Consider the following 26,260-nt stretch of genomic DNA (forward strand, 5'->3'; position numbering starts at 1 on the left):
AAACGCGATACTAAACTGTAGAGAGCACTGGTGTGGTTACATACACCGCAGTTTCACCGCAACGTTCGGGGAACAGAGTGCCGAGCCTCCGGCCCAGTTCTGCCGGTCCCGGTGCTCGGCCCCGTCGTGTCGTTCAGCCCGAGTATTGGCTGGTTTGCTGCAATTTATGCAGATTTCTGGACGTCGGAGGAGGAGGAGGGCTGGAGGCTGGGCCAGCGCAATGCTACGTGTCTTGGAAGTCCCTTTTAAAACCCCCTCGTCTCCTCCGATCACCGCAGCCAAAAAGTTTGGTGGTTACAACCCGAGCGAGCGGCAGACTCCCCCCTCACCCAGGCCTCCGTGTGTCCCAGCCCGGTGTTCAGCAGTCCGACGGCGGCGTTACTCTCCTGCGAAATGTCCGGATTGAAGAAGCTTCGCACGGTAAGTAGCTGTAGAGATAACGGGGAGGGAGAAGCAACTCATTTTCAAGCTGTCATTAGCCTTAAATGTTTGTTAAGAAGTGCTGCAAAAGTGTGTGTGTGTGAGCCGCCAGCGCCCAATATGTTAACACTCCTCCCAAATATGTGTGAAATACAAGAAGTTCAGTTAATACACAGTAATAATATTTACTATCTGCTGTGTTGGCGAGACTCTTAACGCTGACATTTGATGGGATCGCAGAGAAAAGGCAGAGAAAAGTAGATACAAGTGTTGGTAGTAACCCCTGATTGTTGCTTTAGGAGCTTATTTTCTGCAGCAGCTCTTTGGCTTGTGAGCCCCTCTACTGTAACCCACCACCAGGTGTGATGGTCACAGCTTTGGCTCTGAATGGGCCGGTTGTTGTAGTAACATATCCGTGTCAACTTGGCCCATTCATCACATGAGAGAGGAGAAAGAAGCCAGTGAAACGGCAGGCTGATGCTGCACAGGAATGCTGCTCATTTTTGGAGGACATTATGTCAGGGTCAAGACAAAACACAGCACCTCCACACACTGATTTCACAGATATAGAATGAAAGAGGGTGTGAGAGAATTAAAAAAAAAAAAATGCATGGAATATCTTGATGAATTTTAACACAAGCGGCATTGCACGTGTAACATAAAACACAAATTGAAGCATCAGAGTGGTCATGGATGTCTTCATGAGAGCAAATATGAGGATAAAGACTAAAAACAATGTGTCTTTTGATGGGTTTTAAGGATATCCCACATTTTAGGGCCAACAAATGGCAGCTGTGTGTGCAGTAATGAGCTTCAAAATGACAATAGTGTGAAGTCAGAGGAAACACTAGAAATTGTAAACTCATACGGTGTCTCAATGCACAAAACTGTTCAGGTGTATTTTGTCCCATAAAGCAGAATTTTGCAGATACGACTGACTGACTGTACCATATAAATGCAGATAGAGCTGAACTATTAAAGTCACTTTCCGTCTTATGTTGCAGTTTTTTGCTGCTTTTTATTTTTCTATATAATTGTAAACTGAATATCTTCTGAGTTTTGACTGCTGATTAGACTGAACGTGTTAAGATTAGTGAACGTGGACAGTTTTCACAAAATTTTCTGACATATTTTAGACAAAAGGATTAATTGAGAAAATATTAGACAAATTGATAATGAAGATAATCACCCTAAAATCACCTGTGATTTAATGAGAACTTTGACAAACTATTTCCATTGTTGCACATATTCCCTCAGTGGAGAAATGTCTTCATTATCTTTTTGATTGATGGTTTTCGATATCCAAAGAAACAGGATGTACTAAACCGGGAGCGATAGGAAGAGAGTTACATACGGTTACACAAGAGATTTTAAAAAAAATAAAATGTTACAAATAAAATAAGTAATGGTGGCAATGTTTTTTTTTTAATAAAGGAAAGAAATACAGTCTGTTCCCTTGACTGCTGAAAGGAAGGAAGGGAGGATAAGGAGGAGTGTGTTGGCAGTCCGATGGCGCAGGAGAAGGTGTCTCGTATGTTTGGAAGAATAGTGCTGTTTGTCTGCGACTCGCTCACATCATATGGGTGTGTACAAGCACAAAGTGGACGCTATGTGTCATTAGTGGAGGATTTTGTCAAACTTTTCAACTTGTTCATGAGCCATTTTTGGTGCAATTTGCTATTTAGCAATCTATTTAGTTGCTATTTCAGCAACATAAAGTCTGACTTTATGCTGCTGTCTTCACGCACACACCTTCATGTGTGATGTATCGGGGTTATTGGTGTTTGCAGTGGAACACCCAGAATTCAAGCATGTTATCGGCAAAGGGGATAGTGATTGAGAGGAGGAGGAGGAGGAGGGAGGGGTGAGTATGCAAAAAGTGAAGCCATGGGGTGGATGTGGGGAAGAAGGGAGAGTGGGTGCAGAGGGCGAACGTGTGGGCATGAGCATTGCCACATCATCGCTGGGCTGCAGGCAGCACACTGGACACATTGTCCAGCCAGTCCTCTCCCTCCTTCCATCCCTCCCCCTCATACCCCTCCCCTGTAGAAGTCAATACAGCCCCATTTATCCCCAGTTTGGTCCACATAGTCACCCTGGTCATGTAAAACCAGCCATGCTCTGCCCTACTGAGTCATAATCACTATGTAAACTTATTCTGAGTGCAGTGCGTGTCCGTATTTTCCCCCAGTCATCGCTATCGGCAGGTTTGCCTACAGATGTTACCAGACTTGAAAGACTAACGTAAAACAGCCTGTGTTAACATGAGCTGAATACATTTAGATGTAGCACAGTAAGAGGGCTTATTGCAGCCGCTCAAGTGCTGTTTGCGTATCTCTACATCAAGGTATCTGCATCCTAAGTAATTCCCCAGAACCACGTTAGATTCCCCCTGTCTCAGTGCGCTCCTCTATTTCAGGATCTCAACAGGTCGACCAATGTGGTGTACCAGGCCCACCATGTCAGCCGGAGCAAGAGAGGGCAGGTAGTGGGCACCAGGGGAGGCTTCAGAGGCTGCACCATCTGGCTCACAGGTAAATCTTTGTAGTCTTAGATGATCTCTGGCTGGATTATTTTAAAGGCAGTACCTCATTCAACTCACCATCACGCTTGTATGTCTTATCTCATTTTCCCACTAGGTTTGTCTGGTGCCGGGAAGACCACCATCAGTTTTGCCCTGGAAGAGTACCTCGTGTCCCATGCTATCCCTTGCTACTCTCTGGACGGAGACAACATTCGCCACGGCCTGAACAAGAATCTGGGCTTCTCTGCCGAAGACCGTGAGGAGAACATCCGTCGTGTTGCTGAGGTGGCCAAACTGTTTGCAGACGCTGGGCTGGTTTGCATTACCAGCTTCATTTCTCCTTTCACCAAGGTCAGGAAACATTTACGGTTTTAATCACATATCTGTCCATTAAATTAGCTTATTATCCCATTATCTGATGATACTACACGTCTGGTGGTACATATGGTTTGGCAAATGGACGACTTTCTTCCACAGGATCGTGAAGAGGCGAGGAAGATCCATGCCAGTGCCGGACTACCATTTTTCGAGGTATTCGTCCACGCGCCTCTTGAGGTGTGTGAGAGCAGGGATGTAAAGGGACTTTACAAGAAGGCTCGCGCTGGAGAGATCAAAGGTCTGTGCCTCCATTTTCACCACAGATAACTTTCTCCCATCGTTTTGTAACTCCCATTGTGGGTTATGTAAATATTACCAAGCCCTTTCTACGACAGAGTTCACTTCCTTTTGAGAATGTCCTGCATCTTATTTTGGGGAAAACAGAATATCATTGCTGACGCACTCTCAATTACTTGTTATGGTTTTATGTTTGCAACCAGGTTTCACTGGGATTGACTCAGATTATGAGCGCCCTGAGGTTCCAGATCTTGTACTGAAAACTGGAGAGCTCACGGTGAATGAGTGCCTCAACCAAGTGTTAGAGCTGCTCAGGGACCAGGTGGGTTCAACAGACAGATATTTTTTGGCTGATATGTTCAGCAGAATCAACCATCGTGCTGTGCATGCCTTAATCCTCCATCACACATGTCAAATGCTAATACCTAGTAGTCTTCCAGTAAACAGAGTAATATATCCCTATTTACACAAGCAGCTGATTTCACAAAGCGCTGTCTGTAAAGTCAGGAATGTGCTTTGCTAACTGGCTCCCTAAAGCCAAACAAATTTCTTAGAAAGATGATAATGTTCTTTGTCTGTTCTGGACTTCCCAGTCCAGCTGTGAAGACTTTCACATGGGACGGGAGGGGTTTGTAGCAACAAGCCAGAGGTAGCCAGGATTCAGCGATTAAGAAAAATGGACAAAAGCACATAAATGAATACACACTATAGCATATACAAGAAAACTATGCAATATAAAGGACATTATAATAAATACAAGTACAAATAAATGCATAGATAAAAGGTTGTTATAGGTCTATAGATACCAGTGATATTAAAATGATTTTGCGGTTGAATACCTCAGAGGAACTTATAGGAAAGGCTTCTCACTTCACATGAACTCAAAGAGCAACCAAAATCTCTACTCAGTGTCATTTTCACCCAAAGATCATCTGTAAAAATTCAAAGGAATAACAGATTTGGCCACAGATGCAGACACAAGGTTCACATTACAGTGTGAGATTGCATCTGCTGCCAAGGCTCAAGCTTTGCTGAAGGAACAGTTGCTGATAAAGTAAATGTGTAAACACATTTTTATTTACTTTTTATTGCCATGTCACTGAGGCACAATAGATTTGCTTTTTTCTTTTGCCCTCTCACTCACATAAGTCACTGTTTAATAACTGCCCACAGGGCAAGATGTGTCAGTGCGAGTCACGTTAGATTACCACAGACCCTGCTCACTGGAGAAGTGAGCAAGCAGATAGCTGCTGGAGTCTTTCATTAGTGATTATTACTAGACATAAACATAAAGCTGCTTCAGAACACGCTAAGTGTTTAACTTCATTTCTGTAGTTCTGTATTTTTAAGTTTTCACTCCACTTTATGGATTCTGTGCAAACTAACAACAACGATTTTCTTATCTTAAAATAAAGCCAAAATGTTATATATCTTTGGGTTCAGAACTGTTGTTTGGACAAAACAAGTTATTTTCATGTGTGTATTTTCACAAATAATAGACTAATTGAGAAATTAATTATCAGATGAATCGATAATGAAAATAATCATGAGTTGCAGCCCTACATTACCAACCTCATACAAGTATAATGTGAATATTCCCTTTTTCTCCTTGCATATAGAATATTGTACCAAGCGCGATCATGGAGGAGGTGAATGAACTCTTTGTTCCGGAGAACAAGCTGAATCTTGCTGTTGCTGACGCAAACACGCTTCCCACCATCAGCATCACCAAGGTAACCCACTGCTCCGCTACATAGGCGTCTTTTTATCACACAGCAAATGGACAAGGTGGTCTCGGCTTGGCAGAGCTTCTCATGATCAGCTCATAAACACTCCCCACTGTTGGGAGGCAGCGTGCTAATGGTCTGCTCTGACATCCCTGGATACTAATAAAGACATAAAAGCCTACCAGGCATACAGCGGTGTGCACTGAAACACTTGTCTTATCAAATCACTGTTCAGATAAATTCCCCAGAGGTGAATGAGGAGTTCTACCAAAATATGGGGGGGGTTCTGCTTTAAAAAGAATATAAACCAGTAATAATTATTAAGCCAGTTAATGTAGGAAACATAATAACACCTTCATCTTCAGTTTATTATTCTTGTTATCTCAGAACGTCTTGTTATGATTTAGAAAGTTAATACAGTTATCATAAATATTTCAGCATCTTACACCAGGCGATGCAAGGATAAGGCAAGGGGAATCATTAACGATCCCAGCCGCCCAGATAGTGGCCTTTTCTCCCTGCTGCGGTCGGGAAGAAGGTGCTGGATACATCAAATCAGCACTGAGTGACTCTGGGCGAGCCGCTCCCCACAGCCTCATAAATGAGGTCACCGTCTAAGACCATCCTCCCTCCCCCACCCGCCCAATCACAGACATATATTTATTACTATTCCTGCTCTGTTTAAACTCCTTTTAAACAAAGTAATTTATTTTTAATTTTAACTTAAATTTAAGGAACTGGAGGGAGGGCATTTCACTGTGATTTTATCTGATTTAACAGATTTGATTGATTGATTCAAACAGAGCACAATGAGGCTTTTCTATGGTTGGATACTGAAGGTCTTTCACTAATGGAAGAGAGGCTAAAAGGTGGAAACCAATATTTGAGTTTTAAAGAAAGCAAATGATTGACTGAGCTTGCTTTCCAACCATTTAGTTCCTCAATTCATTGATTCTTTCTTTCAGCGTGTAATGACAGGCTTGTTGATTGGTGTAACAACATTTTTAATACACAGAGTACCATCAGTGTAGTTAAATCTAATGCTTTTCCAGGGCAAAGATGTAAATTAAATGTTGTGTAAATGTCTGGAGTATCATTTTTCTGCCATGAATCATTATTCTTTGTCCGCAGTTGGATCTACAGTGGGTGCAGGTTTTGGCGGAGGGCTGGGCCAGCCCTCTGAAGGGCTTCATGAGAGAGAGAGAGTTCCTGCAGGTCTTACACTTTGGAAACCTGCTGGATGGTAAGAGACAGCCACGCCATCTTATTAACTTGTCCTCCAGCCTGCCAGGATGGTAAAATTGGTTTAAGAAATGTGTTTGAAATTGATGGAAGCATAAAAGACTCTTTTCTTAATGACTTGAGGCTTTTATTTTGAAATATAACAGCAGTAATGGACAACAGAAAATAGATATATCTTATTTCCAAACAGAACTACACAGTCCCAACCCACCCAAACATAGAAACAAGAGGCGCTAATTAGAGCACTGAGTGGCTTTCTCAGCAGTAAAGCAAAAAAGAAACAAAAGATATTTAAAAAGAATCCTGAGAGGAAATACACAGATATAAGAATCAATATAATTAATGTGGTTCCACCCCATTGCTTCACTTATGCATTTATAAAAGAAACCTGAGGATGTATTTTTCAATGCAGTCTTTTATGCAAAACTATGAATGATTTTTTTTTAATTTTTCATGTCATACGTTAAACGGTCCATCCCATATGTGAGCACATGACAGACGACGTCATTAAAGACTTCTAGTGGTTCCAAATCACAAACTGTCCGTGTTCCTAAAGTAGGAAGATGTGCTTTAAACAGAAACACAACAGAACAGAAGAAGATTTATCTAATAAATTGCAGCTCTTCACAAGTAGAAGTACCTCTGTGTGGGAATCACTGTTCTAAGTACTGATCCCCAAACATCCTACATTGTATTTGTTTTATTGTTATTTCTGAAGTAATATTTGCTTTGGTTCGATCACCACAAACTCCTCTGTTTCAGATGGGCCCATCAACTTGTCTATTCCCATCGTCCTGCCTGTTAGCACTGAGACTAAGCAGGAGCTGGACGGCTGTGCGGCTGTAGTGCTCGAGTACCACGGTTCCCGTGTGGCCATTCTCAGGAACCCAGAGTTCTACGGAAACCGCAAGGAGGAACGCTGTGCCAGACAGTGGGGCACCACTTGTCCACAGCACCCTTACATTAAGGTAGTCAGACATTCATTGAATGTCTTTAACACACACAGTTATAATTTCACCTTCTACCACATGATTGCACTGCAGACAGTAAAACCCTCTGGTACCTGCATCATTGTGTACTTACACTCTATCAGTACTGAACTTTATGATTTTGTGGCAAACAAACACCAGAAGAATATTGATTTTACCTGAATATTACTACTGTACAGTTACAGGTACACATTTGAGTTTTTCTGTTTATTGCCTTGTGCAGATGGTCATGGAGGGAGGTGATTGGCTGGTAGGTGGTGACCTGGAGGTGCTGGAGCAAATCAAATGGAACGATGGGCTTGACCAGTACCGCCTCACTCCACAGCAGCTCAAGCAGAAGTTCAAAGACATGAAAGCAGGTTAGAAACTCTGAATTACTCACAAAACTACAATGACATTTAGAGGTCCACATGTGATACTGTTGATTAACGTCGTTCAATAAATACATTGTCCATCGCAGCTCTATTTGTGTTTCAGAAGAACTTGACAAAGGACCAGATGAAAAAATAAAATGGTAAATTTAAAGCTGCATGGTGGTGTTTCTGTGTTCAGTGGAGTCAAACCGTCCTGAAAAGCAATCGCCAATGAAATGTGATCACCTGTTTTTACTGTCACTCACTTTGATGTGAATGCTGCGTTCAAAATTGTGCTGTGTATTTATCGACACCACAGCACAGTAAGCATATTTGGATCATTTCTGTTTTTTAGTCTTCTTTGCTGCCCTGTGGTCCCATCCTGGGTTTTGTTACTGGTGCGAGCATGTTGTGATGTGCACTGGTAATATTCTGTGTTTTATTATTGTTAATAAGCCTCGTGAAAAGACCAAAACCAACAATCTCTCAGTACTCAGCCTCTCTGTGGCTCTCCCATGCTAAATGATTTCAAAAAACAGCTGGACTGCGTGCTTTTGAGCAAATATTACTTACTATTGCTACAGATTTGGTATTCTAGTGAGCACTTTAGACAGTATATGTGTGATAAATGGGAATAAACAACAGTGTTCATTTTCATGGTACTGATGGCACGCAGCGTAACAGTTTGTCTGGCTGGTTTTGCTGTTTTCATGGGATTTGTTGACAATAAAGAAAATATAGAACCCTTTAAAACACATTACAATCAGTTTTGATGCCACATTTAAGAAAGAAAATCTGTTTGAGTTGAGTCTGTTTGACAGACATTATAAGCATGTTTGCTGTGACAGATATTAAAACGCACAATATTTTTCACATATAATGTAGTACTACTACTGCTATTGTACTGTAGTACTACTGCTATTGTACTGTAGTACTACTGCTATTACACTGTAGTTCTGTTACTATTATACTGTTGTACTACTGCCATTATACTGTACTACTACTGCCATTATACTGTAGTGCTGCTGCTATTATACTGTAGTAGTACTACTATTACTATGAATGATGTGATTTTGTGAACTTTATTTTGTGCTCCTCCATGTTGTCCTCTATAGACGCTGTATTCGCGTTCCAGCTGCGTAACCCGGTCCACAATGGTCACGCCCTGCTGATGCAGGACACCAAGCGGCGTCTGCTGGAGCGCGGCTACAAGAATCCAGTCCTCCTGCTGCACCCACTCGGAGGCTGGACCAAAGATGACGACGTGCCTCTGGACTGGCGGATGAAGCAGCATGCTGCTGTGTTGGACGAGGGCATCCTGGACCCTGCCCGCACCATCGTCGCCATCTTCCCCTCACCTATGATGTACGCTGGACCCACAGAGGTGAGAATACTGTTGGGTTATTGTTTAGTCAGATGTTACACCAGTCTAGCTCTCGCCTGTTCAACCATTTACCCATGATGTGTAGATATGTGACTGAACATTTACCTGTAATTCTTCCACTGTCAGGTTCAGTGGCACTGCAGAGCCAGAATGATTGCTGGGGCGAACTTCTACATTGTTGGCCGGGACCCAGCAGGCATGCCTCACCCAGAGACTAAACAGGACCTGTATGACCCCACCCATGGAGGCAAGGTCCTCACCATGGCCCCAGGCCTCACTTCTGTGGAGATCATCCCCTTCAGGGTAGCTGCCTACAACAGGACTAAGAAGGCCATGGACTTCTACGACAGCGAGCGGTGAGAGAAGGAAGATCTGTGAACATTTTTACGTAAACACTTTGGTGAGCTGAGAACCTGACTACTAACTCACTTCCAATAACTCTCTCCAAACCTCATTCCTCTCTCTCTTAGACACGCTGAGTTTGAGTTCATCTCTGGAACCAAGATGAGGAACATGGCTCGGAGCGGAGAGAACCCTCCTGATGGTTTCATGGCCCCCAAGGCCTGGAAGGTGTTGGTCGAGTACTACACCTCTCTCCAGAAGGACAAGTAATCAACACGGCGTCAAAAGCAGACTATGGAAGGATGCAGTCGCTCCATAAAGGCGGTATTTTAGATAATCATAATAATCATAAAAATAATAATACTAATAATAAACATTTATTTATACAGCACTTTTCAAAACCAAGTTACAAAGTCCTTTAGATGTTTGAACAAGGAACTGAAGCAAATAAAATCAGACAATTAGAATAATACAAAATAAATCTGCAACAATACAGATGAAAAACAACAACGGTAGTAATAAAACAGATGAGACATGTTGGAAAATAAAGTTATGAGCTAGAATTAATAAAAGGCTTTTTTAAAAAAAGTTTCCAGAGGTGATTTAAAAGACTGTAGAAGCTGATTCTGGTTTTCTCTTTAAAAAAAACACACATAGAGTGATGAATGTAGATTTGTCATGAATAAGGAGTCAGGGGTGGGTTTTCAAGTCTTGACCAAATGAAAATGACTTGTTATAAACAGTTAGACTTTTTTACATTCCTATAAACTGTGTAATTTTTAAATCCACGGTATGTTTATATATTAACTTAAACTATGTATTTTAATAAATTAAACGTAACTTGAGATTCTTTCTTATTTTTACTTTTTAAGTTTAGGAGCACATTCCCGGAAATCATTTTTTGATATTTGCATGTAAAATCTGAAGGAGGTATAAAGAAAAAGAAACCTATAATTTCTCTTTTTATGGCATTATGTCAGTGTCTGTCGAGCTACTTGTACGGCATGAATGAAAGTCACTTGCAGTTTTATCACTTCCCAAAGTGCCTGTTTGTTTTACATGAATGGATGTTGATTAATTCATCATGTTAATGTTTCATATTATTGTGAAATACAGAAAAAAAACAGACTTTTTTAAAAAATAATGTGAAAGTGCTTTTCTCTCAGATGTCAACATTCTAAAAACAGAAATTGTTTGAATTTCTCACCGGCGTTTGTCCGAAATGTCTCTGAGATCAGTGTGATTTTATAAAATGGAGATGTGCATTCATGTAATAAAGACCTGCAGGTTTGTCAAATGCAGTAATAAATGAGCTTATTTGTTATTATGAACTTTTGGTGATACTGAGATATCACGTGGATTAAAAACAATACGATGCCCATTAATGTAATAGATTTGAATGCTTTCTTTTTAGTGATATCTCTGTCATGATTTAATCTGTGTTACACTGGTTGTGCAACTTACCTGACGCCAACTGTGCCTGTACAAGGTGCATGCTTATCAGCTGAAGATTAAAGGTTGAAGCTGTGTTCTGGGGCTGCCGAGCCAAAAGTGCAATGCTGCCATCTGGTGGCTAGAAACGGTGCAGTGAAACACAAGAACAAGGGAGCGAGCAGCTACTGTAAAAGCATATAAAAGAGCACAAAGGGTTTCTCTGACAGGAGGCTTTATGACTGCCCTCATGGTGACAGCTTCACTGGACCCAGAGACGATCCCGTGCATGTCCACGCACAGCTCTTTAAAAAGGCCTGGTATCTTGAGCACGTTTGTTTGCTCTGGGTTTGGCTCTGGATTGGCTTTGCCAGCTAGATCTTTTATAACAGATTAAGGAGATCCTGAGACGCTTTCAAATTACACTTAAGAGATGGTTGAGTGAACTTGAAGGACTGATTAATTTTGCCAGTCATTAAGCTGTGAGGGCTTACATTGCTATGAGATAAGTGTTCTCCTATGAGGAGAAGCAGTCTCGCCTGTAAGAAGCAGATTCCTAATTAGCCTCACATGGGATCAGATCATTTAATCTGCGATGTTCCAGGTAACCCCATTTAAATCTGCTGAACTGCACCCTCAGTGCTTATATAAAATCTCCAACTACTGAACATCCGACATGTCATGCCACTGAGAAATGACCAGTGCGGCTGCTGGCGTAGATCTCTCCTATACTATACTCCTGAATACAGGCTAACCCTATTTTAACAGCCCTAAATGTGATGTACTACATAAAGGAGCACACAAGTCAGATCTCCACTCAGGTATTCAGCACTGGGATGAAAGCTGCTTATTTAAATATGAAGATTTCAATTAGTTATCAGATTTTATCTGGAATGGTTTGCACAGTTGTCATGTTGCTTGCTTAAGGGTTGAGCAGGGTCTCCTTGGTTCCACATGGAGGCTGATGTTCATGTGCAGTTCATTGTTTCCTCAGTTATTTCACATTATGGATGTGAACATCATGTTTGTGAAGCCTCTCTTATTATGTATTATGTTTGGCTGTAACAATAACGGGCTCTGATGTGGCGTGGAAATGCATCTGAGCTGCAAATAACAATTATTGTTGTTATCGATTAATCTGCCAATTAGTTTTCCCAATTAATCACTGAGTGGATTAATCTTTAAAGACAGAAAGCAGGGAAATAGTCTAAGGTGACATCATTACATTGCTCAATTTCTCCAACTTTCCAAAAGCAAAGGTGTTCAATGCACTATCTTAAGAGAAGAAAATCGATAGACATTTACAGTTTGACGCAGTGGATTTAAGGCACTTAAAAGGGGAAAAGAAAATGAAACAACTAATCAATAATCAAAATTCTTGTCAGTTAACTCTCTCTGTATCAGATTTCAGCTCTAATATAAACCCTGTAAAAACCCAACCAGCAGCTTAGTTCAGATTGTGTGTTTTAAAGATAATATTCTTCTTTTTCCTCTTCTTTACATCATTAGTATTATTATTATATAATTTAAAACATTGTGCACATTGAGGATATGAATATATCTTTTTGAATTTTATCTTTTAATTTACTGTGCACAGTGTGTTGTTTTGTTGCACTGCTAGTGTGCATCAGTTAAACAATCTAAACATTAACACAGCCGTCTATGGCTCATGCAATTAACACCGTTGTAATACTTTAGTACTGATAAGAGCAGATTGTATAAAGAAGGCAGAAAAGGCGCCACGAAGCATATTAATCTTATATCGCAAACATTATAAAGATAAAGCTCTTATGGACTGATATTGATAAACTTGCTGGAGGCAGAAATGACAGTTTAAACCGCGAAAAGTGACATTATGTTGGAAACTTCCCTAATTACAGCCACACGTGATCACTTTGACAGAAGGGAGCGTCGCATGCGGACTCACTTTATCCTTCCGCCAGGAGCACCAAATAACTCGATTGGAGCGCTTTTAGGGGCTTAAAACAACCACACATGCGAGGAGACGCCCATCCGCGTCTGATATAAATTACTGAGACGATATTGGTCGAAACAGCGTCGGTCGGTTTTAACGAAACAGCGGGACTATATCGTGGAGGCGGCGGGATATTAGTTCTAAAATCCCAGCCTGCTCTACCTTCTTTTTTTCCTTCGGTGGAGGCCATGATGGGAGCCTGAGAGTCCAGCAGGAGCGAGAGGAGCGAGAAAAGAAGATGATTCCCCGGGACGGAGCTGCTGTCAAACCAATCTGTGCACACCTCTGAGCTTTGTATAGTCGATATACAGCTAAGGTGGAGCCTGTCACTTTTGTTCAGATGTGTTCTTGGCAATCAGTCGATGACAATGTTGAATCGTTAGGAGGCTTTTGGATCGAAAAAGGAGGTAGCGTTAGCACGGCTAGCTAGCTGGTTAGCTAGCGAGCTAGCTACGTCTGAGTGACTGGATACGGGTTTCGGGAACCGGTGAGTTCTCGGTCCTCTCGCTGTCGATCGCGGCGGCTGCGATTGAGCCATCGGCTTGGACCGTGTCTGGCGTCTGGAGGTTTTTCCGAGGACAACTGCATGTATTTTATACGGGGGTGTTTGCAAGACGAATTGCAGGATTGGGAAAGTCGGGCCTGCACGGAGGAGCAGAGCGAGGCCCGTCTTTATGATCCAGAGGAAGCCTTTCTAATCCTACCGACGGCCACCGCTAGCTCTGCTGGCTAGCACGTCTCTGCGAGGACCTCCAAAATCCAGAGAGCAGACCCACTGACTGCGACAAACACGACCCATACTAGAAAGACCTGTTTTCACCATTTACCCCGTATAGACTCCTGTCACCTGCCACAATGGCTGCGATTATAAAAGAAATGGTCAGCCGGAACAAAAGGAGATATCAAGAGGACGGCTTCGACCTGGACTTAACGTGTATCCTTCCTTATTTTCACAGCACCCGGGACATGAATGTTGAATTGTACGTGTTGTAGTTGCATTTAGAGGTAAAAGTGGAGTAACGTGAGGTTGTTAGCTTCCCTGCTACTTAGCTGTCTGGCTAGTGGGTCAGACAGCGCAGCTTTGCTGTCACCCAGCATGTTTGAAAGATGGTGGGTCTGTCAAACCAGCACGCATAAATGTCACAGGCATATTACAGCTGAAAAAACCCGCTCATCCAGGCCTGAGTGTGTGTGTGTGTGTGTGTGTGTTTAAAATAACGAGATTGAACTTGCACACCAGTCACCCAGCGGTGGACTTATAGCTTGAGGTTGTGAAATTGTTGGTGGCATTAAGTCTTTTTTTGTTTTGTTTTTTTCTCAGTCATCTTGAGGCAGATATTTGTGTCTAGAATTAATCTCTTAATACACGTTTACACATCAGGATATGATAAATGCAGCTTTTGATTTGTGCTTCAGTTTGCTTTCTGGTTTTTGTGCTAAATAGCCCCAAAGAGACCAGATGTAAGCTCTCACTCACCTTTCCTCACCCCGCCTGTGTCCTCACTTGGGTGAGTATTCATTGATTGGTTTCAGTAAATCTTTGGAAAGTTATATTAGCATCATTTCCAGATGTAAGAATTGCTATTTCAGGCCTCTCTGCAGGACCCATCTCTTGTGTGTTACCATAGATAATAGTTGACCTGGTTCCCTAGTGCAGTATCGCTGGTGCTTTTCCTCATTTGGCTGGTGATACTCGAGATTAGCAACTGATGTGGTCGACCATGGCCGCCTAAATGCAAAATCTAATGTGTGACCGTGCTCATTGGGGTTGAGGTGGATGTGCACCTGCCTTTACACCTTTTGAGTCCACAGTTTGATATTTGTGTACTTCAGAGCTGAAACAAGTGATCGATTGAGTGAATCGCCTGATAAATCCCCAGCAGTTTGGCTAAATGATTATTATTATGTAATTTGCATGCAACAATTCACAGCTTCCGACATGTCAAATGTGAGGATTTGCTGGTTTTCTTGGTCTCCTATTAGAGCAAATTGAATATCTTTGTGTTTTGGACTGTTGTCATCTATTGCTGAGGGGAATTGTGGAATTTCTTTAGTATCTTTTGACGCTTTATTCTCCAAATGACTAATCCACTAACCAAGAAAAGTAGTGGGTATTGATAATGGAAATTATTGTATGTTGCATCCCTAGTCGGTTCTATACAGCATGTAAAAAATTAAACAGGCCTCGGTATTTGTGGACATTATTTTCTCTGGTTATTATCGGTATTATTAACTTTAACATTGCTGAGTAGCGCGTTTTCTTTTCTAAAAGAAATGTAAAGCTGAACTCGGGTTACGTTAATTCAATGCAGCCTCTTTAGATGACACATTGAGCTGAATTGAGGCAGAACTGTCAGCTGGGATGAATGTGTGACTGCAGATGCTGAAACGTGTGCACCATAATGTTTGATCAGATATTTCTCACCTGGTTTTACAGTGTGGTAAAGCTTGTGTCGTGTCTCTCGGTGGCAGGGCTCTGATTTGCCTCTAAAGCTTTGTGCAGGTGTGAGAGGGGCACACCACTCCAAAGTGGCATCTTTCTTTGGCTTGAAGTCTCTTGTTCAGATGTGGGTCCTTTTTGAACCATCCCTTTTATCATTTTTGGCATAGTGTCTAAAAACAATATGGGCTCTCTGCAGTTATGTAATGCAGTATCACAGTTCTGGGAATTGCCCTTAAAATAGAGTTGCCAGTGATCTTGTATCAGTGCTGCTGTCTGAGTGCTCTCTCCCTCTCTTACCCTCTCAACCCACCACCTCTCCTTTGCTCTTTTTCTTTACTACTCCCACTCTAATTCTCCCTCCCTCTGCTTGCCCCCTTTCCTCTGCTCTCCTCCTTTCCTGTCCTCCCCACCCCCTCCTCACTCAGCGCTTGCCGGTTCCCACTCTCCCTTTCCCCCCTCTTTCTTGCTCTCAGTTGTGGATTTGGCGTATGCTGAGGCAGGGCTGCCTTTAAAGAAAAGGCGTGCCTGAAACGGCAGATTTTCTTTTTTTTTTTTCCTTTTCTTTTTTTTTCTCCTACTTGGAGCTTCCGTCGGGGGTCCCGTATGTGCATTTCCTCCCAGCTGCAGAGACCAAGCCCCCCATGCCCTGGGCTGAGGCTCTCCTGGGAGCTCTGGTGCTTTTTAAAAACACTTATAATAGTCTGACTGGGATCTCTTTGCCATTAGGTCCAAGGGTTGGAGTAGGCCGCCAAATAGCATAGAAACCTGAATTTGGCTCCTAATTAGGCCTTCGAGGTGGTTATTATTATGGTACTATATGTACAAATGGGCTACTCTGTCGTGAGCTGCAGTGAAGTAGCATGGCAGTATGCAAATAACACCATAGATTTGCTGTTGAGCATGTTGAATTCAGGCACCAAGGCCTGTATTGAGCAAACCTTTGCTGCATAAGGGCACCTATTAAGTTCCTCTGAGTTTATTGAAGATTGCCATTGTTTGTTTTTCTCAAGCTTTATGTTTGAAATTGCACAAATCTTTGTGTCTGTCTACCGCTTCATTTTTCTATGTTAGCAGGTCTACAGATTGAACTGTGTGTACCGTTGATAGGGTGTGTGGTTTTGCATGTGCTGGTACTTATGTGTGTGCACACATTGTGGACTGTGCAGAGCCCGATGCGCTTTCGCATCAGTTGTCAGATGCGTGTGTCAAATTTTTCTGACCAGTTAAAAAGTGATTTGACTCTAGAAATATAAGGTCTGCTCAAAATGAAACGGACACATCCAATTAGAATTATTCAGCTTTTCTATTTTTGACACCGTGGCACAGGAAGTGTAAGAAAAGGTTGCCCTTTAGTCAGTGGTTAAAGTGTGAAATCCCACAGCTTATAGCGACAAGGAGACTTCAGTTACAGGTAGGCGTTGCAGCCGAGTCCCAAAGACATGCATGCCAGCTCAATTATTCTTTTCACTGCAACATGACACTGATGTGTGCCTTTAAGATTGTATGTATGGCACCGTGTAATTGGTCATGACATTTTCCATCACTACTCTGTGTCGAAATACGGTTCCCCGTTAGATGATGCAAGGCAACTGTAAAGGGAGCCAGGTGTGGCACAAAAAAAAAAGGCGGTGCAACCAGAAGTTAAACTTGTACTTGAATGCGGTGAGTGTTTGTGTGTGGTTCGTCAAGTTTTACTTTCCACTTGTGTTTGACTGTCAGAGAAACATGGCTACCTTCTGCAGCATGTGCAGCCTGCAGGCTTCAACACAAAGGATCTCCTGTTTGAAATGTGTCTCTCCACCTCTGTGTCTTCATGTCGCCAGCGTTCGATCTGGTAGATATTCAAATTGGTCCGGCTGAGCTCGAAAGAGAGATAAGCCGAACATTTGCGATCATCCCAATTTAACTTTGGACTCTAAAAATAAATGCAGGCCAGGGAGCGGAGACTCTCCTCGTGCACCCACATGTGGGTCTGGCTCGTGCAGGAGCACTCTTACTCTCGTCCTCTCTCCTTGCTTCTCACTGTCAAGGCCATCTGTCACAACACACACACACACACACACACTGATCAGCGCCCCTCCTCAGTGCTCCCATCCATTTGTAACTACAATGACACCCTCACATTGACAATGAGCTCTGCTGATCATCTCTGCACTCTTGTAATTGTGCTCTGATGGCAGATTCTCACAGAAAGTAAAAATTAGTCTTGCTACATAGCTCTTGTAAGCATACCTAAACCTGCTGCACTGTCCGCAGGCATGCACAATGCACGTTTCCTTGACTCCTGCCTGAACAGATATCTACCCGAACATCATTGCTATGGGCTTTCCAGCAGAGAGACTCGAAGGCGTGTACAGAAACAATATAGACGATGTAGTACGGTGAGTTGCGCTGCCTCCTCTTCTGCCATGGGATCAAAGAAAAGGGAAATGGAAAAGATCTAATAAATATATTCTCTATCTGGTTATGTTCTCTCCTTCAAACAGGTTTTTGGATTCAAAGCATAAAAACCATTACAAAATCTACAACCTGTAAGTGTTCCACATATTGTTCGCACCTGAAAAAGTTCTTTGTTTATTTGATAACTTCCTCTGTGTGTTCGCTAACTGGATTTTGTTCTTCCCATTTCAGCTGTGCAGAAAGACACTACGATGCTGCCAAATTTAACTGCAGAGGTAGGCTGCTTTACATGTTCTATAGCTGCTTTCCCTATAAATAAAAAAAAGACACACAGAGGTGGATAAAATCTGCCTTTCTCCCTGACTGGACTCCTCTGATCTGTCTGCTGTGTTTCTGTCCACTTTTTTTTTTTTTCCTCCTTTCTGGTTACAACTTGGCGTTTGCCTGCATCCCGTCACGCATCAGTTGCACAGTACCCCTTCGAAGACCACAACCCTCCTCAGCTGGAGCTAATTAAGCCGTTTTGTGAAGACCTGGACCAGTGGCTCAGCGAGGATGACAATCACGTGGCGGCCATCCACTGTAAGGCCGGGAAGGGCCGCACTGGAGTCATGATCTGCGCCTATCTCCTCCATCGCGGCAAATTCCTGGAGGCCCAAGAAGCGCTTGACTTTTACGGTGAAGTCAGGACAAGGGACAAGAAGGTGAGTTATGAATGGGAGACCAGATGTCTCAACACGGCAGCCCTTAATCACTTCAGATCAATTGTTGCAAACAGGGCTGCAACTAATGATGATTTTCGGTATCGATTACTCCGCAGCTTATTTCCTTGATTAATGGTTTTGTCCAGTTGTATTTGCACAGAGCCTAAGGTGACACATTGATATTGCTTGTTGAAAATCTACAGATATTGAGCAAAAAGCAGAAAAAACTCTTTCAATTGTCCACTAAATTACTTGTCACAAACACTCACACACTTTTGTACATTCCTGCTCTCTAAACATTGTTTCTGTTGTTGCAGGGAGTAACGATCCCGAGCCAGCGCCGCTACGTCTACTACTACAGCTACCTACTGAAGAACCAGCTAGAGTACAAGCCGGTGGCGCTCCTCTTCCACAAAATGGTGTTCGAGACTCTCCCTATGTTCAGCGGGGGCACCTGCAGTGAGTCACGCTCATGTTCAACTTGAACACCCAGCTAGGGCGTAGGCACGCACACCGCTGTTCAAACGGAACGAGAGCCTTGGATGTGTTGTGCTCTGTAGGGCTCACCCACGCTACAGTTTAGCACCATGCAACAGAGAGGGTCATCTGTGGTAGAGTTGAGTCGTCCTGTGTCGAGATTTTAAAACCGAATCAAGTGTGGCTGAATTTGCTGCAGTACTTTAAACCTTTTTTTTCCCCTAACAAAGTCTTTTAATTGATTCAGTCCTCTTGTTGATGCTTAGAAGAAGACATACTTGTTCTCTGCCCGCTCGTTGAATCAGATTCCCCTCCGTTTGTCAAATACGAATTTTTTTTAAATGTAATTTTATCACTGAAAACAGCAAATGAAAACAGATGCTGATTGCCGTTAAAGAGTTTTACTGTCTCAGGTATTTGAGCCATCATCTTTTGAATTTTTTTTAGGTTCCTCAGAAGGATTGCCTTTAATAGGAGTCAGCTTTCAGCTGTGCTGTACTTTTCTGTGCACAGTATGCAGATGGATAACAATATGCACTATTTAAACAAAGTGGAGCACTTAAAGCCCTGCACTAGGGCAGTAAACTGTGCGCTCACATTGGACAGTAGAAGCCACAGAGACGCGAGTTTTTATGTGCTTTACTTAGACGCATGATCAGGAAGTTGCTGAAAGTCGGTAAAGGAATTAAATATATCTCAAGTGTTAAGTCACTGTAGTAAGTTTCAGTCATGAGTATTTACATATCACTGCATGTTTGCTCGGAGCTTGAGTGATATGACTTTGTTGTAAAATGGTGTGTATGCAAACAGTGGCGCTTGTTGTCCCCCGTGTTCGGCAGCAGAGTGACACAGACACAAAGCAGCCGCGCTCAGAATATGCTTGATTTAAAAAGTGTCCTGTAACCAAAGCTTTATAGACATCAGTACTGATTTAGCTTTCCACATCCTCGTAAACGTAAAATGCAACTTAAATCATCCCCACGGAGACATTTGTGAGACCTTGGGTACAATTCTAAACATACAGTGATGCTTTTTTTTACCTTTCAACACCAGAAATCTCTCTCTGTTGTCCACATTTTCTCATTGCTGTGTATTTTAATGCATATAGAAAACATTTCTTAGTGGTTTCATAGTTCTCTATTATAGGAGGAAAAAATACTAATCCTGTTTTTCTGTCTGAGTCACATAATGTGATGCTTTTCTTGTACCTGTGCTTTTCTTGTATCCGAATTTGTCCATTTTTAACTGTCTGTCAGGAAAAAGCACCCTTTCCTCCTCCATTTCTGCAGCTTTTTCACCCTAACACCCGACTGTGCTGGACAGCCATGACTATTGATCCTTCTCTTTCCTCCTAACTCTTCCATAAAAAAAAAAAGAGGCCCTATTCTGATTTTGACATCTCAATACATGCACACACGCACATCAGCCCAGTTGTAGCTCACCTCAGCTATATAAAGAGGATAAGCTGGGTTGATAATTTCTGTTTGTTAAATTCACCAACGCATTTTCTGATGTTTTGTGGTCGTGTTATCGTCAGCAAACTCAAGTTTCCCCTTTCCTCCTTCCCCTTTGTGTATCTCGCAACACACCAGGCAGGTCCCATGTCAAATGTTTAAGATGCACACACCTCCACTTGAAATCCACATACTGTGTGTTGTTTTTAAGAAAAGCTTTGTAGAATATTTGTGTAGAGTTCTTGTGTTTGTGCCCACTTGTGCTGTCAAGCCCCTGACCGGCCAGCTTGGTCCTGTTTGTGATAATCTCCTTCTTTCTCTCTAAGGGGACAGTACCGTTAAAAACAGGAGCGAGCCGACCCCTCAGGGCTTCAAGAAAGGGAATTGGCATTGGGGTAAATGAGCCTTTCATCCATTATTATTTCACTCATTTGCTTTTATATGGCCCCAGAGATCCACCAGGCAAGAGCAGTCTGAGGTAGACATGTTGCCTAGCAGGATAGGACTAGTTTACAGGCATATGATGTCATCTCCAGCTCCACCCGGACAGGAAGAAGGGTGGAGAAGGGTTAAACATATTCTATAGGCAACATGCTGCGACCAAACTGTGACTGTCTATCAGAATAGGGTCCTGTGTCTCTGGTTCTGGGTCTCTTTGGGTGTTATATTTTGTGGTGTGTTACTTTACCTTTCTTCTCCTTAATTTTTAATAGAATGTATTGTTTTTTTAGTCTTATTCAGTTGTGAGGGGGGGTGTTGCTGTGCTTACTCTGGTAAACTCATGTAATAACACTGGTATCCTGTCTTTCTCTCTTGATTCACTCCCTGCTCCTCTTCGTCACTCACTGTTCTTGTGCTCTCTGTCTCCCTCCTCACCCTCGCAAATGTCACAACATTTGCCTCCCCCCTTGTGCAACGTCGACACTCCTCGCAGACCCCCAGTTTGTGGTGTACCAGCTGAAAGTGAAGATTCACACGTCGAACCCCGCTCACACGCGGCGCGAGGACAAGCACATGTTTTTCGAATTCCCCCAGCCGCTGCCAGTTTGTGGAGACATCAAAGTGGAGTTCTTCCATAAACAGAATAAGATGATGAAGAAGGTTGGTTGTGTTGCTCTTTAAGAGGTCAAAGAACAATCAGAAGTCATTTGACTAAGCGTTTTGTCATGTAGCTGGTGCCTCAATTATGCCTTTTTTAATAAAGACTGAGGCTTGCAGCATGTATATTCTGTTATGATTTATTGCCAACAAAAAACCAAAACCAAAAATTTCTTTTTTACCAAAGCCTGATTATATTCCTCTGTGCCATAGATTCCTTTTTGTTTTCTCCAAAAACAGTTTAAAAACTCATCACTGTCGCACGGGTTGACAAGTTCCTTCACTATATTGTGTTGATCCCACATTCCCACAAAATACTAATGCAACAAATGTGTATTAATCCACTACGGAAAGTCCCCAGGAAATGAATGTACTCCTGTTTGAGTACAGTTTGCTAAAACCTACACAGTTTTTAAAGATTTACATCTTCAGTAGAAACGTATAACGTCGGGGCTGAGGAAGGAAAGTTTGAGAGACGGATTTAACATGTTGGTTTCGTTTTTTAATTGAAATTTCTTGACAATAAGCGCTGTGCAAATGTAACCAAACGTTCCCTTGGATTTCATCTATTTTGCCTGATTTCTCACTCCATCTCCTCTCTCATCACCTCTGCCCTCCAGGACAAAATGTTTCACTTCTGGGTGAACACCTTCTTCATCCCTGGACCAGAAGAGAGTGGGGACAAGATGGAGAACGGGGCGGTAAACAATGCAGACAGCCAGCAGGTGGTAACGGCATCGGTCCAGCCGCAGAGCGCCGAGTGCAGGGACAGCTGCAGGGAAAGCGGCAGGGACAGCGACAGGGACAGGGACTACCTCATCCTGACGCTCACTAAGAACGACTTGGACAAGGCCAACAAAGACAAAGCTAACCGCTACTTCTCGCCAAACTTCAAGGTAAGGACTCAATTTGGTTATTAGCTGGATAAAAGCATTGATTATCTCTAAGCCTGTTATTGAATGAGCTAATTGCTTTGCTGCCAAACCAGTCGGTCCTTCTGTCTTATTTAGACTTGATTTCTGATTATTTTTCCTGCACAGACTGAAGTTAGTTTCAATTTGCGATTCCAGGTGAAGTTGTATTTTACGAAAACCGTGGAAGAGCCTTCGAATTCTGAGGCAAGCACTTCGACATCCGTCACCCCGGACGTTAGCGACAATGAGCCAGACCATTATCGATACTCTGACACCACTGACTCTGATCCAGAAAATGAACCTTTTGATGAAGAGCAGCACACGCAAATCACAAAAGTGTGAACTCTTTTTAAACAGGAAAAGAAATTATACACCAGAAAAAAAGGAGAAAACTTGAATATAAACTCAAAAGAAGAACCTTTGTCCCTTCCCTCCCCCAGACGGCAATAGAATATCATCATGTCAAATGCCAATTTTAGGGAAAAAAAGATAAATATCCTGACCAATATATTGTTTTTTTTATTTTTCTTTTTTTCTTTGGCACGGCCATGTACCATGTGCGAGGTATTGACACTGTTGCCCCATGGGAAAAGGTGCTGTAGCTATAAAAATGTATTTATATATATATATATATACATACGTATATGTATATACATATATAATTGCATATATAAACAAACTTTTTTGTGTCAAAGACAATGGAAAGAGTACCACAATCAGGAGACGGGAGTTGAAGTGTGGGAGAAGTTAGAATGATATACTAGGACTATGCTGCTCCTTCTCCTGTCTAAACCAAGGCCAGTGCTGCAGTCACTTTGTTTCACTCCCTCTCTTCTCCTCCTCCTCCTCCCTTCTCCTCTCATCTTTTACTCTCCCTCCCCTCCATCCTATCCTCCTTCCTATCCTCCTTTACTGTGAATGCTTCTTGTGCTCTTTGCAGGCTGTCTCACGTGACTTTTGGTCTTTGTGCAGTGCAAACTGCATGCGGGCAGTGGGTTTGGGGTGGGCGGGGTTATGAAGAGGCTGTGATGATGTCTAAAGCATTGCCATTCCTGTTCCCACTGTGTATACGTTAAATTATGCAGAACAAGGCATCCCATGTAATTGTTAATGTTTTTTTTATCCTAAGATAATAAAAATATAATACACAAAACAGCAGGGAGACAAGTGTTTGCAATAATGTCAACACTACATTTAAAGGACTATGGTGATTTGCATGTATTGGAATTGGCGTCCATCCCTAATAAATGTATGCAATGTTGTCTTTTCTTAAAGAAACCAGCTCTGAGATGTGTCTTCTGCGTGGGGTTCCCCGGTGCTTTGAGTCATGCTCAGAAAATTACATCACAGGTTTATGTAACGTTCTCCCTTCGCTGTTGGCAGTTAATGAAAATCATGCGGATTGAAAATTAATTTTTGTAACGTGCAGTTGTTATCAAACGGCGAGCCCAGCGCGGTCTTCAACACCCAGCCGCCGTTCTCTAAACTTGAGCACGTTTGAGGTGGAGCATGTGCAGCGAGTCGGGGAGGAAAATGTGCTCTAGCGCTGCACTTGCTGAGAAAAATGCTGTAAAGCAGGTTGCTGTCGTCGCAGCTGCCGGAGCTGTGTTAACAGTAACTTCCTGCTTTAAAGGTCAGCGCTGCAAATAGCGGGTGGGACCTGAGGTAGGGAAGTGATGGAAGGATTATTATTAAAAGTTCAACTCGGGGCGAAGAGCCCACTTCAGACAAATGACTCAACCAGGGAGCTGAGCATCAATTGCAGTGACATTCTATCAATGAGGAAAAACCTATAAATCTGTTGATTGTCATGCAAACGCACACAGAAACAGTTTGATTTCACTCAAACTGGTGATTTAAGTTTACACACATTCACTTAAGGCTCTGGGACAGATCAGATGGATATTTGTTTTGATATTTCTGCCAAGTAACAGCACATTTCCATTTCCTGAATTGATTTCAAAGCAAACAGACCTCTGAACTCCGATAAAAACATTAACGTTTGTGAGCCAAAAGCGGCATGGCCTCATACCGAACCATCGGTGTTGCATGCGAGGTGGTTGCTGCTGGTTAATCGAGGCGTTCTCCTCGTGAACCGAGCAGAGGAAGGAAAGGCTACCAGCCCAGGAGGGAGGAGCGCGAGGCCCCGGGTAGACGAGCCTGCTCCGCTTGCAGGCTTGTGTGACTCCCCGAATGAAAGAGTAACAGGATTAACGACCATGTCACTTTGATAGCGGAGCAGAGAGTGGCAAGACCCTGGCTAAAGCAAGGCCCAAAGTCTCCTGATAATAAAATAAAGTATGAATTAAACATATATATTTAAAAAAAAAAAAAAAAAGTTCCACCCCCAGAGGCAGGCAGTCACATAATCCCCCTCTGCTCTATTAAGACTTGGTCCTCGGCTCTTTCGTGTTGATAGAGACATCAAAGCCAGCCAGTGCAGCGTCAAATGAGACGGGCAGCAGTCGCAGGGGCCCCGCTGTAATTGGCTGAGCGGAGAAGGAGGGAGAGACTCTGGTAGATTAATAATGAATGTGCTGTGCTGGGTTGAGAGCGGGAGAGATGCCTCAGCTCTCCACAGGCAGGCCAGACTGAAGAGAGCGAAGATAGCCGACTTCAGTGGAGTTCGAGAGTCCACATCTTTGCTTTTGATTGCCCTCCTCATCACAGACACAGCAGCAGAGGCAGCATCTGAAATATTAATCTAATCAAAATACAGCTTCATTTGTATGTCTTGAGCTCCGGCCCCTCAAAAATATGTTCGTTTGTTTGAGTTTTCTGCTCCAACACCTCTCTAGAGATGAGACAAAAATGGGGATACAGGAGATTCGCTTTTTATATTTGAATCTGAATTATGTGGCTCATATATTACACTTATTACTTATTACACGTATTACTAAAAAAAGATATATGATGACATGAGAAGAAATGGCAATACGATATGAGATTATATTTGTCTTCCATTTACAATCTGTTGGTCCACTTTTCTAAATCTAAGCCTGATGTTAGTCCAGTTTGACAGCACATTCCTGACAGGAAAAAGAAAAAAGAACAGAAGAAGAGAAACGATGAAAAATATGAATAATCACGCTTCAATCTGAAGTCACTCAAGTTATGAGATACAACATTCATTACAATGGGTTTCGATTAGTGGATTTGCTTGTGCAGGAGATTTTCCACATTAAGTTCAACTTGTTCAAGTTTTCCCCAGTGAATTTGCACAGTTGACTAATAGATAAAGCGACCAAGTTTCGCCGTGTGGACTCTTGACGGGACAGACGGCCGCAGAGTCCCAACACGGACGAAGCTACATGTAGCTTATTAGCTGTGTAGCACCATTCACGCTAATTTCACCCTCCTCTGTCGGATCATTAACAGCTCAACGTGGGAAGGAATGCTGGTTTTTAGTGCTCGTGCCTTGATAGCTGCGGTCTCTGAAAATGTAATAATATGTTTTGAAGAAATGGATCGACCGTACCCTCAGTTTAAGAACTGTTCTATTAAAAGAAACTGTGCACGATGGTGAACAAAATGCTAGCGGGGAGTGAACGGAAAGTAAAATCTTCAGGAGCGGGTGTGACTGACCGGCTAACGGCTGGCTAACGGCTGGCTAACGGGTTAGCGGCCAGCTACAGCAGTTCATCAACTAGCCCTGCTATAGTCACAACATCATAAATCTTCAAGAACCAAATAATTAGTTTATAAGCAGCTCTTAATTGTGAATAAATATCTCCTAATATTGACTGACTACAAGTGTTTATCATGCCT

General features: G+C 42.6%; 2 protein-coding genes across 3 annotated transcripts; both read left to right on the plus strand.

Annotated features, from left to right (window-relative positions):
- Positions 1-41: 41 nt before the first annotated feature.
- LOC139211025 (bifunctional 3'-phosphoadenosine 5'-phosphosulfate synthase 2-like) lies at positions 42-10,975 on the plus strand. The gene is made up of 12 exons (XM_070841264.1): positions 42-420; positions 2,840-2,954; positions 3,060-3,295; positions 3,422-3,560; positions 3,763-3,881; positions 5,179-5,292; positions 6,418-6,529; positions 7,291-7,496; positions 7,741-7,876; positions 8,986-9,254; positions 9,381-9,610; positions 9,725-10,975. The coding sequence occupies exons 1-12, from the start codon at positions 394-396 to the stop codon at positions 9,864-9,866; spliced, it is 1,845 nt and encodes a 614-aa protein (XP_070697365.1). The 5' UTR covers positions 42-393; the 3' UTR covers positions 9,867-10,975.
- Positions 10,976-13,126: 2,151 nt separating this feature from the next.
- On the plus strand, positions 13,127-23,743 carry LOC139210739 (phosphatidylinositol 3,4,5-trisphosphate 3-phosphatase and dual-specificity protein phosphatase PTEN). 2 transcript variants are annotated; one of them, XM_070840873.1, is made up of 10 exons: positions 13,135-13,936; positions 17,742-17,826; positions 17,932-17,976; positions 18,077-18,120; positions 18,311-18,549; positions 18,867-19,008; positions 20,807-20,875; positions 21,415-21,581; positions 22,199-22,474; positions 22,649-23,743. In XM_070840873.1, the coding sequence occupies exons 1-10, from the start codon at positions 13,858-13,860 to the stop codon at positions 22,832-22,834; spliced, it is 1,332 nt and encodes a 443-aa protein (XP_070696974.1). In that variant the 5' UTR covers positions 13,135-13,857; the 3' UTR covers positions 22,835-23,743. The 2 variants fall into 2 exon arrangements, with proteins under 2 accessions (XP_070696976.1, XP_070696974.1); XM_070840875.1 differs by lacking the exon at positions 20,807-20,875 and having other exon boundaries at positions 13,127-13,936.
- The last annotated feature ends 2,517 nt before the right edge of the window (positions 23,744-26,260 follow it).

The sequence above is a fragment of the Pempheris klunzingeri genome, chromosome 12, assembly GCF_042242105.1.
Source record: "Pempheris klunzingeri isolate RE-2024b chromosome 12, fPemKlu1.hap1, whole genome shotgun sequence".
Lineage (NCBI taxonomy): Eukaryota > Metazoa > Chordata > Actinopteri > Acropomatiformes > Pempheridae > Pempheris > Pempheris klunzingeri.